Source organism: Euwallacea fornicatus, chromosome 29 (genome assembly GCF_040115645.1).
Source record: "Euwallacea fornicatus isolate EFF26 chromosome 29, ASM4011564v1, whole genome shotgun sequence".
NCBI lineage: Eukaryota > Metazoa > Arthropoda > Insecta > Coleoptera > Curculionidae > Euwallacea > Euwallacea fornicatus.
The window spans coordinates 1,041,975-1,054,733 of NC_089569.1; the positions used below are offsets into that span (position 1 = coordinate 1,041,975).

Genomic DNA, 12,759 nt, shown 5'->3' on the forward strand with positions numbered 1-12,759 from the left:
ACGCATAGTCACTCTAATGTTGTGTGGGCGAGACTTCTCCTTTGGATCCCAAAGGAGAAACACGAGGATGCTGGCTGGCCTACTAACTGGTCATTTTTACCTCCGGAAACATGACAAAACATCTGCATACGTATTGGAGGACTTTCCAGCTCCCATGCATGTCAGAATGGAGTACTTGCGACAAAAAACTCGGTTGCGGAACGACATCAGGAATTTATACCCCAATAGGCGTCATCGTCAGTTCACCAGATGACACTTTTCCTGCCTTTCTCCCCTTTCGTTTGTTCATTCAAAAGAGTTCTGCCCAGAGCAGTTCAGAACGATGGAATGAAATGTTTAAGGATTGTTCAGTACAACAATAGAAGACATCTGAGTATAAGAATCCGTGCTCGCCAATGCCCCCCTAAAGCGTTATGGCCTTGTAATGCTTTAAGACAGTTAGGTGCTAAAATGTTTTTATCAAATTCTTATACGTTTTATTTTATTTTTTTTTACAAAATAATACTACAGTAAGTATGGAAAAAGTCGCCCTTAAACTTTATTGCACCTGCTTAAACGAAGCACATGGTTCCTACGGACTTGACTAAAAATTGGATAATCGTTTTGAACCACTTCAAATGCTGCAGTGATTCGTGCAATCAGATCTTGTTCTGTTTCCACTGACATCCCATAAATCAAAAACTTCATATGTTCCCACAGAAATAAATCGAAAGATGTTAGATCGGGTGAACTAGGGGGTCACCAAACTGGACTACGTCTACCGATCCAATGTTATTCGAACTGACGATCTAAATGCTGAATATGAAATTTCAATACATTTTGCCTAATTTCAGTAGTATTATTTGGACAAACAAATTAAAAGCATTAAACATACCAAATTTAGATAAAACACATTTTTACACATAACTACCTTCACGCGTCATAAGGCCGTAGCGCCTTATGGAGACATTTTTGTGCGTGGGTTCTTATGCTCAAATATCTTCCATTGTTGCATTGAAAAATCCCTAGAAGTTTGGTCTCATAATTTTGAAACACCCTGTATGTTTAATTTCTGGCAATGTACTCCTCAATTCTTTGCACCTCTCTTTTCAAATAAAGTTAATCCCCCAACAATGGTTACGGATACACCTAGCGACCTGCTAACCCGAATTAACGTAAGCTAAAACTAGAGACTTACCAAATCTAATTCATCTAAAGATTCTAATTTAGCAATGGGAGCGCTTCTTTCCTCTGAACTTTCTTTATCTTTTGATATAAGACATTCCATCCAAGAAGGATCTTGATACTTTTCGAAGTCGAATGCTTTGTTAAAAGAGGCAAACCTGGAAATAAAAATACATGTACTATTCTTACGGCTAAATTGAAGGCTAACTTGAACGGTTAATCTTACCTATGCAATACTTGGGAATGATGTGTTCTACTAATAGGTTTCGGTTCGCTGACGGATCTCTGGAAAGTAGTTCTACTACGACTAGGAGATGGTTCTACAGCGAAGCTTTCTTCAGGAACCTTAAAATAAATCGGCATTTGGATTGAGTGAGGGAGGTGCATTCTTTCACCAGATGCCAGATGAATGAAATATGGGACCTAACATCAACATGGATATGAAGCTATGAACTTGGAAGCTTTACGTATGTACATATCAACAAATGGAATAGAAATGTCTTTCATACTTCGATGATTTTGACTGGGTATATCACCAAGTTGCTGTAGTGATCCAAGAACGACATTGGCCGACTTAGAAGATTTTCATCATGATTATTAATTTAGTTATTCCACAAATCTGAGTAGCAGAGGTTTGAGAGAAAGGAGGAGAAAAACTCGTCACTCAGTGACATGCTTTATTTACCTCAGACTCTTTTATCACAGCTACTTCTCCAACGATCCACCTAGATTCAGTGACCTGTTGCTCACCGGGATACTCCCTCACACTGACCGCTCGTTCTTGCAATAAGCTCAGAATCGTCCGCACATCATTTCCTAGTGAACTCTCTAGTGTTTCAACTTTTCGACTCAGTATCTCTATTTGGTTGTATAAACTGTCTAGGTGGACACGTTTAATCTCCAAGGCGTCGCCATCTTTTTCGGAATGTTGAGTAATTATGTGAGGTATATGTTGAGATCCCGGGGGTGGCTGCCCTCCACCAGCGTCCACCGGAACCAGTATCTAAAATATTCGAATTGATCGGTAATGTCTTCAATAATTTGCTAAAAGCTGAATACCTCGTCTCCATGAGGTTGTTCATTTTGAGGCACTGGCGGACTAGGACTATTAGTGTAGTAGCTAGTACTGCTGGAAAGAGGCGCACTAGAATGGACATGGCTGGTAGTGGCCGTAGCTGGAGCGGTTGGAGCAGTTGAGTGGTGATGGGTTTCTACAGAAGACTGTCGACGGATAGTGCGCACTCGGTGGGAGGACGGTGGAGTGGCTTGTGCTGCGGCAAATTTTGAGATATAGATACAGAACTTGATGTTATTTAACAGTTTATAGATTTAGACGGTGTCCGTTTCTGGAGGTCAAGCATGGAGATCGCAGTGACCATAAGATATAGGAGGTAGGTTAAATTGGGGCGAAATTGCGTTGAAAAATATATAGTTTCAAAATTTTCATGGAAGAACCCACTGAAAGAACGTTAATATTATTTTCTTTAGGTAAAGAGCGCGTTTCACAACATCGTCATAAAATCGATTTATTACCCGTTACCTGCCGGGAAGTTGCAGCTCGGTGATCATTCTTAGTTTGACAATACACAGAAGATCATTTATTAGTTAAAATTTAAAGTGTTATAACTACAAATTTTAAAACACAAACATAACATGTCGTTTTAAAGGAAATTTAATTGTTTTTCAGTGCATTTGCCTATATATAGGGTAACTGAGAACAGGGTGCCTACTCGTATATAAAACCTTATTCTCAAATAAAATAAAACAAAAAAAGACAGAAGAAATGTGAAAATTCAAGGTGATGTCCATGAGAAAAAAAAAAGTCGATAGTAATTGCCGAAAAGCGAAAAGTTGGATTTTAAATGTGACATCGGAACTCTGTAGAAAGGGGAGAGCCGCAACGATGAAGTGTGGATTATTCTGAATTACCTCCCCAAATAAGCTGAGAAAAAAATAAGAACCTTTTTAGAAATTTAATTTTTTTGAATATCACGGATTTTTTGAAAATTTTTCAAAGGGCGCGAACCCGAACCCAAAATCGCACAAATTTGCCCAAATTTAATCGACATCAACATTCTTTATGGCTGTGGACATCTCTGTGGTTGGACTCCAGAACGAACACTCTCCACATCATTGCGAAATACAAAGACATCTAATATTCAAGCTAAATTATAAAGAAAGATCTGGGCATTTTTGGAGATTTCCGTCCCCCAGCCCGCACCAGTTCGCTTTAGTGGCTGTGGGTCAACTTCGAGTGACCATAATCTCTGTTCTATGTACATTTACTTTAAATAAGTAAATAGGTTCGGTATGCCTTATGCGCTATGTGGAGGCATTCTCATTACATGCAAAGACAAATTTACATCCTGAACTTAAGCATATTTTCTGACATGACAAACAGTATATACTTTACTTCTTAAGGGGTCGTAGATGTGTTTACATGCGTTAATCAAAATGTCTTATAATTATTCTCGAATCTGAGTGAGAAAATTATAAGTAAACAGTTTTGCTGGTTGTTCTTATAATATGATTGCATGCAATGTCTTCTTCTAATAATGGTAACAAGGGACTTTATTAGATGACCAGTACTTGCATTTATTGGTTAGTGACCTAAATGAATATAGTACGATATAAGGTGTTTCAAGTTCGACCTAGGATTCTTGAAAGCCATTAGGGATGCAGAGTGGATTAAATGAAAGCAAAGTTTTGCCTGCGCCGATGGGAGAAAATCGGAGAAAACAGTAAATTTATTACTGCAGAAGAAGGAAGCTAAGGCAATAAATTTGCATTTTTACTGAATTAAACAGATAGTTTGTTTCAGATTATTTGGAATTTTCAGTTTTCCTGCCGCTTAACTACCGAATTTGCAGGGAATGAAACATGCTTCAATATTTTCCAGTATATGAGTTGCTTTACAGCCGAAGTACTAAAAGCAACACTTTGCACCCCGCTTTTGATCGTTAAAGTGTTACATTTTCTGTTAATGGTACAAATTCTATCAAGTAAGACTCTTTTATCTCTCTATCTTTTAAATAATCAATGGCTAAGAGAATATGTGTAAAAATCACCAGAGCCGTATTAAAGGAAAACTGAAAAGAGGGCATGTTGCGGCCTAGAAAAGAGTACTTCAATGAAGTGATCTCAATTTTTAAAATTCCTTCGTAATTTAAGCTAAAAAGATGTATGATTTACTGTTATTCGAATTACAATATCGAAAAGGACGGGTTCGCAGGGTGAACCAAATAAGTCGGAATACCAGGGATTAGCAAATGGTGTAATCAATCCTTTAGGTAAATTTTCCAGCTTTTTCGCTTCGAGATCAATATTTTCAGGTGGAAAAATTGGCAGAAAATGTATAATCTCTGCTTGGTCATAAGAAATTGTAATTTTCGACTTTTTCCAGCTGGTTTTGCAAGCAACTGAATTTTTGCGATTACGTACTTAAAAAAATTTTCATTCATAAAAATGGGTCCAACTGTGCCTCAATTTAATCCAGTTCGTGACTCTAACGGTTTCTGAGATTCTTATATTGAAAGTCGATTTTGGAACATCCTTAACGCCAAATTTTGGAAAAAATGTTAGAAAATTTGAACAAATCTTTCTGTTTTATATCCACTCTGCTGAAATGAAAGTGAAATGATGTTAGTGTGACTTACCTACTAAGGGTTGATGAGTTTTGTGTAACCTGAGGTCTGGAATGCTGCGTTTCAGTTGTGATAGCATGCCTAAACACATAAAAATGCACAAAATATTTTTAATAACGAAAACCTCATTCCTTAAAATGCTAAAGCTCCCTGTATGATGGACGTTATAAAACATGGTTGATACAAGTTCGCGCAAGGGACCACACTGGATACAACAGACCCGCTAAGGTGCATGCAGCTATTTGTTTATGTTAAATATTTATTAGATCTCGAAGATGAATTAATGAAAGTTTAGTAATGGGCACAAATAGATGTGAAAGAAAGGTATACTAAAATTCAGAAGTATTGCTCTGGCCAGGGTGCCACGTGTCCAATGTACCCACGTCTTTAAGAATTATTGGAAAACGAGTATGCAGTTTCTACCACTTGCAACTACTTTGGGTTTATATGCACTATTTTCTTGCAGCAAACAACTAATTCTGGCGATTACGTATGTTAAAAATAATAATTCGCCATGCATATACAGGGTGATATTAAAGGCCACGTGGAGCGACTCAATGTCCATAAATAAGACAAAAAATATTTTTCTTTCTACAACTTAAGAAAAAAGAGTTTTTCGTGTAATTCCACACCTTTTCCCACAATGAAAAGGTGCGTTTCGTTGTGGTTTTTTGTAGCCAGATTCCTTCTCATATTACTTCTCGTAGTTTTACTACATTTATTACCATGATTCAAGGGTTTAATCGAAGCTGCGCAGATAGATGTGGAAAGATCGACGTTTCAATGAATGGCCAAAGTGCACGTAAAAGTTACTTTGAAGACATATGAAGCTTAGTGCCAGGAATATTCGGAATTGTCTTAACCGTGGTTATACGAGAACGCTTATTTTTGGATAAGAAATCACTCCCTATAATGAAAATTCTTCACCTCGCCTCGCAAAGCAGCGGGTGAGAAGAATGAACTCTTCTACCGACTAAATCAGCATTAACAATATTGCAATTAAAAGAAAATATATACGACTTAATAGAAACGTCTACTTGGAACTAACATACGTAGAAATCTAGGCTGAACTTATTTGTATCTTTCTGGTAAAACAGTGGTTCAGTGTCTTTTGAAAAAGTAGTACATCTGTAAGGCACTTTCGAGAAACATTTTGTACTACTGACCTGTAATGGAATTAAGTGTCGAAGATCTACGTTTCTCCTCTCCAAAGTCCAGATTCAATGGAGTCACATCTTGCCCTGCCTTGTCGGTGGAAAACTCTAATATTCCATGTCCTTAAATATGCACATAACATAGAAATCATAGTAAATCTCTTGAGAGTCCTTAAACGCAGAGCTCGATAATGTGCATTTAATATCTCATACAACATCCCGCTAGAGGTGTAGCTTAATGGAAAAATAAATTGCATGACAAATGCTGCATGTCTCGTTTATCCTCTATGTTGTATTTCTATAATTTGCGGTTTCGTTTTTTGGCCCAATACACATAGATGAAAAGAGATTAGATGCGACAGAGTCTACATCAAAACATCTATTTTCCCCAGATTGATCTGGCATACATATGTATATTACTTTTGATTTTTTTGTCAAAATATCAAATATACCTGATTCTGACTCATCGCTGTACTGGCTCTCTTGTCTACCGTTGAGCGAATTGCCTCTAGAACTGAGTCCGTTAGATCTCGATGGAACCCCTCTGAAATATCTGCTCTCTTTGTCTTTTGGGTAAAAGGACCGGCGAGGAATGACTCCAGCTTGCTCATCCTATTTTTTTTTTCAAGTTAGACTTTAAAGCTTGATGAAAACGTACTCACATCTCTAAGATTAAACGTAATTTCCAAATTATTCAGGAAGTAATTGTAGAATTCCGGATAAAGCTCTAGAACGTCCAGCAAATCTTCCCTGCGGATTTTATGTAGATCACAGTAAGTTAACGCGCGAACGTTACAGGCACTCTTTCCTGCAAGTACGAAACCGTTGACTTACCAGAGTTTCCACCAATAGCTGGTTACGTCTTACCTATTGTAGGAGACAAACAAGGGTTTTCCCCAAAAATATCAAATTTTCCTAAAATAGCCATCACAATGTCGTCCCTTAATATTTCTATTGAGCCTCGTGATATGAAGTAAAGGGATGTGAGGACGTCACCTCGATGCACCAAAGTGTCTCCAGGCGGGGCATGGGTCGTTTTGAATTTTAGAGATAAAGCTCTGGAAAAATATTAAGTGAATGAAAATAAAGTTCCACAGGGAATAAAGTAAAATTAATTGATTGAATAAAACGAATTTCCGCTAAATAAATTTAGCGAATAATAAGGCATCTCTAGTTTATATAACCCGGAAAGTTTCATGAGCATGCTAATAGTTGCATCCATGTTAGTTATGAATGCTGAAATTTCTATATAGGCTCTTGGGAAGCTAAATTCCCGTTTTTCACGTTAGAGTTCCGTGATTGAATCATAAGCATTCGTACATAATAAATGGTAAACTTTTCCAGTCCATAATGCCCTGGAGTGGCTTGGAGGAGATAACAACAAATTTCTTTCAAATTTCGAGAGATATGAAACCATCTCGATCAAAACTTTCCGGCCGACTTGGCCCAGAACTTGGGAATTATTATTAGCCGAAGAAAGAACTATTTGGGAAACAAAACATGAACCGACGTGACTGAAACTGAAGGAATTCTGACGTAGCTGTGGATAAACCATAGTAAAAGCCATACGAAATATTTTTAGCCAATGCCCTTTACTACTCGAGCGCGATTAATGGCACTTCCTGAGTAAGAGCCCTTTTATATCCCTACGAAATATAAAATCAATTTCAATCACTTGAAGGAGTTCTCGAAAATACTAATTGCATAGGACGGAATTAGTTTTGATTTTATAACGTCGTTTTAATAAGGACATTTTTTTCGCATATGGAAGCTCTTACACATCGTTGAACAAGAAGATTAAGTGTCGGACCTCCTCATCACGGCGCCTGCAAATGATCCATTAACTCTATAAATATCAAACCATTAAATGATTTGTGAAGGAAGATGCCACTGTACTCTTGAAAGATTAAATTCTTTCCCAACCGCCTTCGCCTTATAAAGAACAGATAAATATCCGGGTTTGGGGAAGGTCGTGGAGAAAACCGCCAATTTCTTAACGAATCAGTAGACTTGAGATGCTTTCCCGGTTAACCACAATAATTGATTGTCCCAGTGTGAACATTTTTTTTGTATGTATGTATAACAAATATCTGACGAATTAAAATCCGGACTTCGAACAGGCCATGGAAGCCGCCAACTGCATAAATGCGCATTAATAGAGTTCATCACTTCTAGCGAAAAAAGGTGGTGGTTCTCCATCTTGTCACGAATTGAATGGTACAGCTAAGTACATCTACTACGTTAGTTCCGTCCGTAGAAAGTTCAGTGAGTCGTAGTTCATATATTTCAAATTTGACAGGTTTCCGGGATTTAGCCCAGATGTATACAGCTGCATTTGCCTTAGAACACCTTGAAACTATCCTAAGAGACCCTGCCTAATGGTAAAATAGTACTTACCAGACGCCCTTCCCACGTGTCATTTTTTTTCTTTCTAATTCTTACCCTGAACGCGAAGGTCGAAGTTTGTTAATATAAAAATAGTGCTGAAAACCTTTTAACTAATTGCGGCATTATTAATCGAAGTAACGTCTTACCTCAGACACCCAGGACTGGCTCCCTCGAATACCCCACAGTTTTGCAGCAAGTTCCTGTTCAAGTGCAGGCAAATATCCGCCTGGAGACATTCTGGAAATCCCTTCAGGACCGAGTTCATGTCGATGCCGTTTGTATAAGTCCACGCATGTTGAAAATACTCTTCTAGTCTTTGCCTTAAAGGGTTAGGAATCTGGTGGAACCGAATGAATTCTCTGACGCGCAGCATTTGGGTATGGTACCGCGCAGTACCTGAATACAGGCGTTGGATGATGGCCGATACGTTGCCAAAGATGCTGGCATACATCAGAGCTGGAGAAAAAAAATTGAATTTAATTCATGGTTTTGGGTAGAACTGCGAGGGTCAGCCATTGCAGAGAGAAGTTCGATGCGAAAAGGAGAAGGCCAGTTTTGATTCGGTTGGGGTTTGCTGGGTCAGTTCATTTCCAACCAATGAAACGCGAGCAAAAATCGCCAATATCAACAGCAAGTACGTTGAGTCTGTAGGAAAGTGTCCTGCTAGTGCTATATATCGTGTCCAGTTTTACGTGCAAATATTTACATGTTGACCGACATTTTGCTGATTTTTGTGTACACTCAACTTACTCGAGAAGAGTCGAATGGACGATGTCTTATAGAATCGATACCTTGTCTTGGGAGTACTCGAGAATTAATTAAAATCAGAGGTGTAATGAGGCGTAAAGTCGTAATAGGACCTCATCTTCTCAAGTTTTCCCTAAAACTGTTTAGAGACGTCTTCGTTGCTCATGGCTGTAGGTCGTCTTAAGTGCTGCTGCTTACACTCGAATATTTTATCGAGATGAGGCCGACAGGACCCGGCAGATGGTGCTGATTGGATATTTTTCTGCTGGTCCAACAAATTTTCCACCGATATTCCCGATTACTTAAACGTCAGTGAGAGTATTTGATTTGCAAGGTTCTCACGGATTTCTGTTTAGTACCACTACGAATGAAGGAACTACTCACATCCAACCAGCATAACGCAAATAGTAAAAATCTTCTCGGCATCTGTATTCGGAGCGACATTTCCGAATCCCACACTTGTTAACGAAGTGAAAGTGAAGTAAAGCGCAGTGATATATCGACTTTTGATGCTGGGTCCCCCAGTCCCATTAGCAGTATAAGGCTGTTGGGTGTCATTCGCCAGGATATCCAGCCAGCTAATACTTGCATGAAGATTAGGCCGTTCTGCATTCCCTATTGCGTACCTACAAACAAAAAATAAATTGAAGCGACTCGATACCTCCTCAGATGCAATTTACCATATGCAAGCTAGCCAATGTGCAATAAGAGCGAAAGTGGCCATTAGCAGTAACAATACTGCTGCACCATACTCTGAATATCTGTCAATTTTCCTCGCAACCCTCACTAGTCTCAGCAACCTCGCAGTTTTGAGGAGACCGATAAGAGTGGTAGTCTGAAATTAAACGGATCACCGTGGTGTGGCCGATGTCAGGACATAAAGATTTCGTGGTTTAGTCGTCGAGAATGTGGGTGTTAAATTGTAAAACAGAAAGACTATAGCAGGCATAAAAAACATGTTAGTTTTAGAGTTAGGTATTTCGAAAGCGAAAACACAAGAACGAATTCGGCACTCATTCCTTGTGAGATGTTTAAGAGCCGGTTTTTCAACGTCCCGTTAGGGAGAGGTTAATTGTTAACTGACAACAGTCGCTCCTTACTAACTGGATATTGGAAAACCGGCCGTAGTATAAATTCTCTTCTCGGTAGACACGTGTTTAATTTCTTATAAAACAGGCAGGGATATACCTACTCATACTAGTACAGCTCGTTACCCTCTGACAAAGTTAAAAATTCTGATTAGGCCCGAATTATTAATGTGCTTTAGGTCTGACATGATGGTAATCTCAATAGAAAAATTACGGGCCCTGGTAATAGGTTATAATAGAAATTATTACCCTTAATATTGCTAAGTCGATACCACGTTAATAATTCGGCTCTTAAAGCCGGTTTTTCAATGTCCAGTCAGCAACTAACAGGCGAAGTATTTTTTAAAACGAAGTCAAAGTTAAATTCAAGTAAAGACAAGTATACGAATACCCCCCTTATCGACAGGGAGACTTTAAATGACCGTTGGCCTGAATCGCAAGTTACTTCACATACAGTTCAGCAGGACATTGAGGAACCAGCACTTACTTGTGCAAAAGCTGTCAGCAGTGCCACATTCTTAAGGCAATGAGATGATAGTTCCCGGCAAGTTATCAAGTAAGATAAATTAAAGTGCTGTCAAATTAAATATTGAGGAAAACGTTAAGTAGTTGAGAAGCAAGAAGCGGCCACTTAAATGTCAAAAAAAGTTTCGGACATGAATTTTGATATAGAAAAACCTCTATAGCACGATCAACCGAGCCCCTCACCCCCCTTGAAGAATTCTCGTTATTCACATTTTAATTTGTGGGTGTGGTTTTTCTTCATTTATCTCTCGACAAGATTCTGGTGTCTGATGAAAAGTCGACCAAAGTATGCCACGTCCCACATCCCTAATCAGAGACTCGAATTGTGTGTCAAAATGTATTAATTTCAGGACGTGGTCTTCCTCAAACCATCATTCGACTTCTAATTCACCATCGAGCAATATCGACCACATTCTTCTATTCGTTTATTAAAAATTTCTATTGCTTAACATATGTTAACGATAAACCATGCCTTCCTCGCTCTCCAGCAGAGCTATCCCTGTTGTTTCAAGGGTGTTAATTTGGCACATTGAAATCTCTATAGTTGCCTCATGGAAAAATTCCAATGGGTTAATGAGCCAACGAACTACGCCTGTTTCATCCCGCATGAGGAATTTCTATAGGTCATCACGCCCTAGTCGGGGATGTGGTTGTTTTTTATTGCTCTTGTCAAGATTCTGGTTGGTTATTGCGAAGTCGTGAAGTAGCAATGTAAACATGAAAGAGTACCTCGCCCACCAAACATTCCTATTGGTCAGTACGTGTTAATGTAGACTTCTTCTGACTTGACTACATTTCAGGTATTTGCTTCCCTGCTGGTACTCTGTAATAACTCAAGGTGGGAGAAATCGTTTCCTTTTTTTTGGAGACACTGTATACATTTAATAAATTATGGAATGGCCGCTTCTGCACAGACCTAAGCCGGCGGAAAGTGAACTGTTTTAATATTATTAAATCTCTTACTCTTTAGAAGCTATGCGCTCGATGATACGTCCGAATTCAAACTTTTCATGTGAAACCCCTCAAAAACTTGATCACTAGTTGAAAAACGGCGTTCCATATTACCAGTTAAACCGAGCGAAAATGTTCAAGTAGTTCCGTGCTCATCTCAGAGTTTAATCGGAAATATGAAATGCGCCTGTAAATGCGTAGTGTTATGGTACAGAGGCGGGGATATACGATTTTGATTAGTACATAACAGAACATTAATGATGGCATTACCTGTTTATTTTGACCATTACCTATTCCCTGTGAGAAAAAAAAACAAAATAAATTAAAATCATAAGCTAAAGGCGGTTAATAAATAATACATAATCAATAAGCGTATTATAATATCGAAAATTGTGTCATTTGGAAATATGTTCAGTACAATTGGCATAATTGAAATTCATTCAAATATTGTGCGAATCTTGTTTAAAGGGATGAGCATATTTGCTCCCGTTGACAATAACTTTTAATATAGACATGAGCTTAATGCCAATATCGGCGAAATTCGGGACAAATATACAATTCCTTTAGACCAGGTAAGTGGGTGTAAGGTTACGTTGACGAGACACAATCAGAATATCAACAATAAGCTCCTCAAAATACGTATTTATCTGTATTACCATACATTACAAATGGTACAAAATAGAGCATGACAACAGCGTGCACTAGACCACAAATTGCATCAAGCATATACCAAAATATGTGATGTACATGAAAGTGTGTTCATGATGGGAAAAATACAACTCTAAATGTTCATATTCGATGGTTCTGAGCATAATTTATGATTAGAGCGCGTAAATTTCCCAAAAGCAGCTGAAATGAAGAGGTAAAACAAAAGCGTTTCAAATCTATTTCCTCTACCTCATCCTTATCCAAGCCCAACTATAGAAAAGAATTGAAAAATATCGATTTTAAAAAACCGTTTTTAAGTACACAAAAAGACACGATATGTTGTTTATGGGGGAGAAATATGCCAAAAGGAGACGTGATCCCTAAATGTATTTACCGTTGATGTCGTAAGAATGCTGAGAAAAGCGGAAAATAATTCGATTAAGCAAAACT

At 38.3% G+C, this 12,759-nt stretch overlaps 1 protein-coding gene across 13 annotated transcripts in view; it reads right to left on the reverse strand.

The window, feature by feature from the left end:
• sei (seizure) overlaps positions 1-12,759 on the reverse strand; it is an 83,224-nt gene that overhangs the window by 5,372 nt on the left and 65,093 nt on the right. For 7 of the 13 annotated variants that reach the window (XM_066297861.1, XM_066297860.1, XM_066297858.1 and 4 more), the window contains 13 exons: positions 11,932-11,958; positions 9,778-9,932; positions 9,482-9,723; positions 8,497-8,806; positions 6,830-7,020; positions 6,625-6,770; positions 6,415-6,574; positions 5,975-6,085; positions 4,821-4,889; positions 2,224-2,435; positions 1,850-2,167; positions 1,391-1,587; positions 1,178-1,322 (listed from right to left, as the gene is read on the reverse strand). In XM_066297861.1, coding sequence (XP_066153958.1) covers positions 1,178-1,322; positions 1,391-1,587; positions 1,850-2,167; positions 2,224-2,435; positions 4,821-4,889; positions 5,975-6,085; positions 6,415-6,574; positions 6,625-6,770; positions 6,830-7,020; positions 8,497-8,806; positions 9,482-9,723; positions 9,778-9,932; positions 11,932-11,958 — 2,283 coding nt within the window. Of the gene's footprint in view, positions 1-1,177; positions 1,323-1,390; positions 1,588-1,849; positions 2,168-2,223; positions 2,436-4,820; positions 4,890-5,974; positions 6,086-6,414; positions 6,575-6,624; positions 6,771-6,829; positions 7,021-8,496; positions 8,807-9,481; positions 9,724-9,777; positions 9,933-11,931; positions 11,959-12,558; positions 12,580-12,759 lie in introns of all 13 variants that reach the window. The other 6 variants (XM_066297863.1, XM_066297853.1, XM_066297857.1 and 3 more) reach the window with 5 other exon arrangements.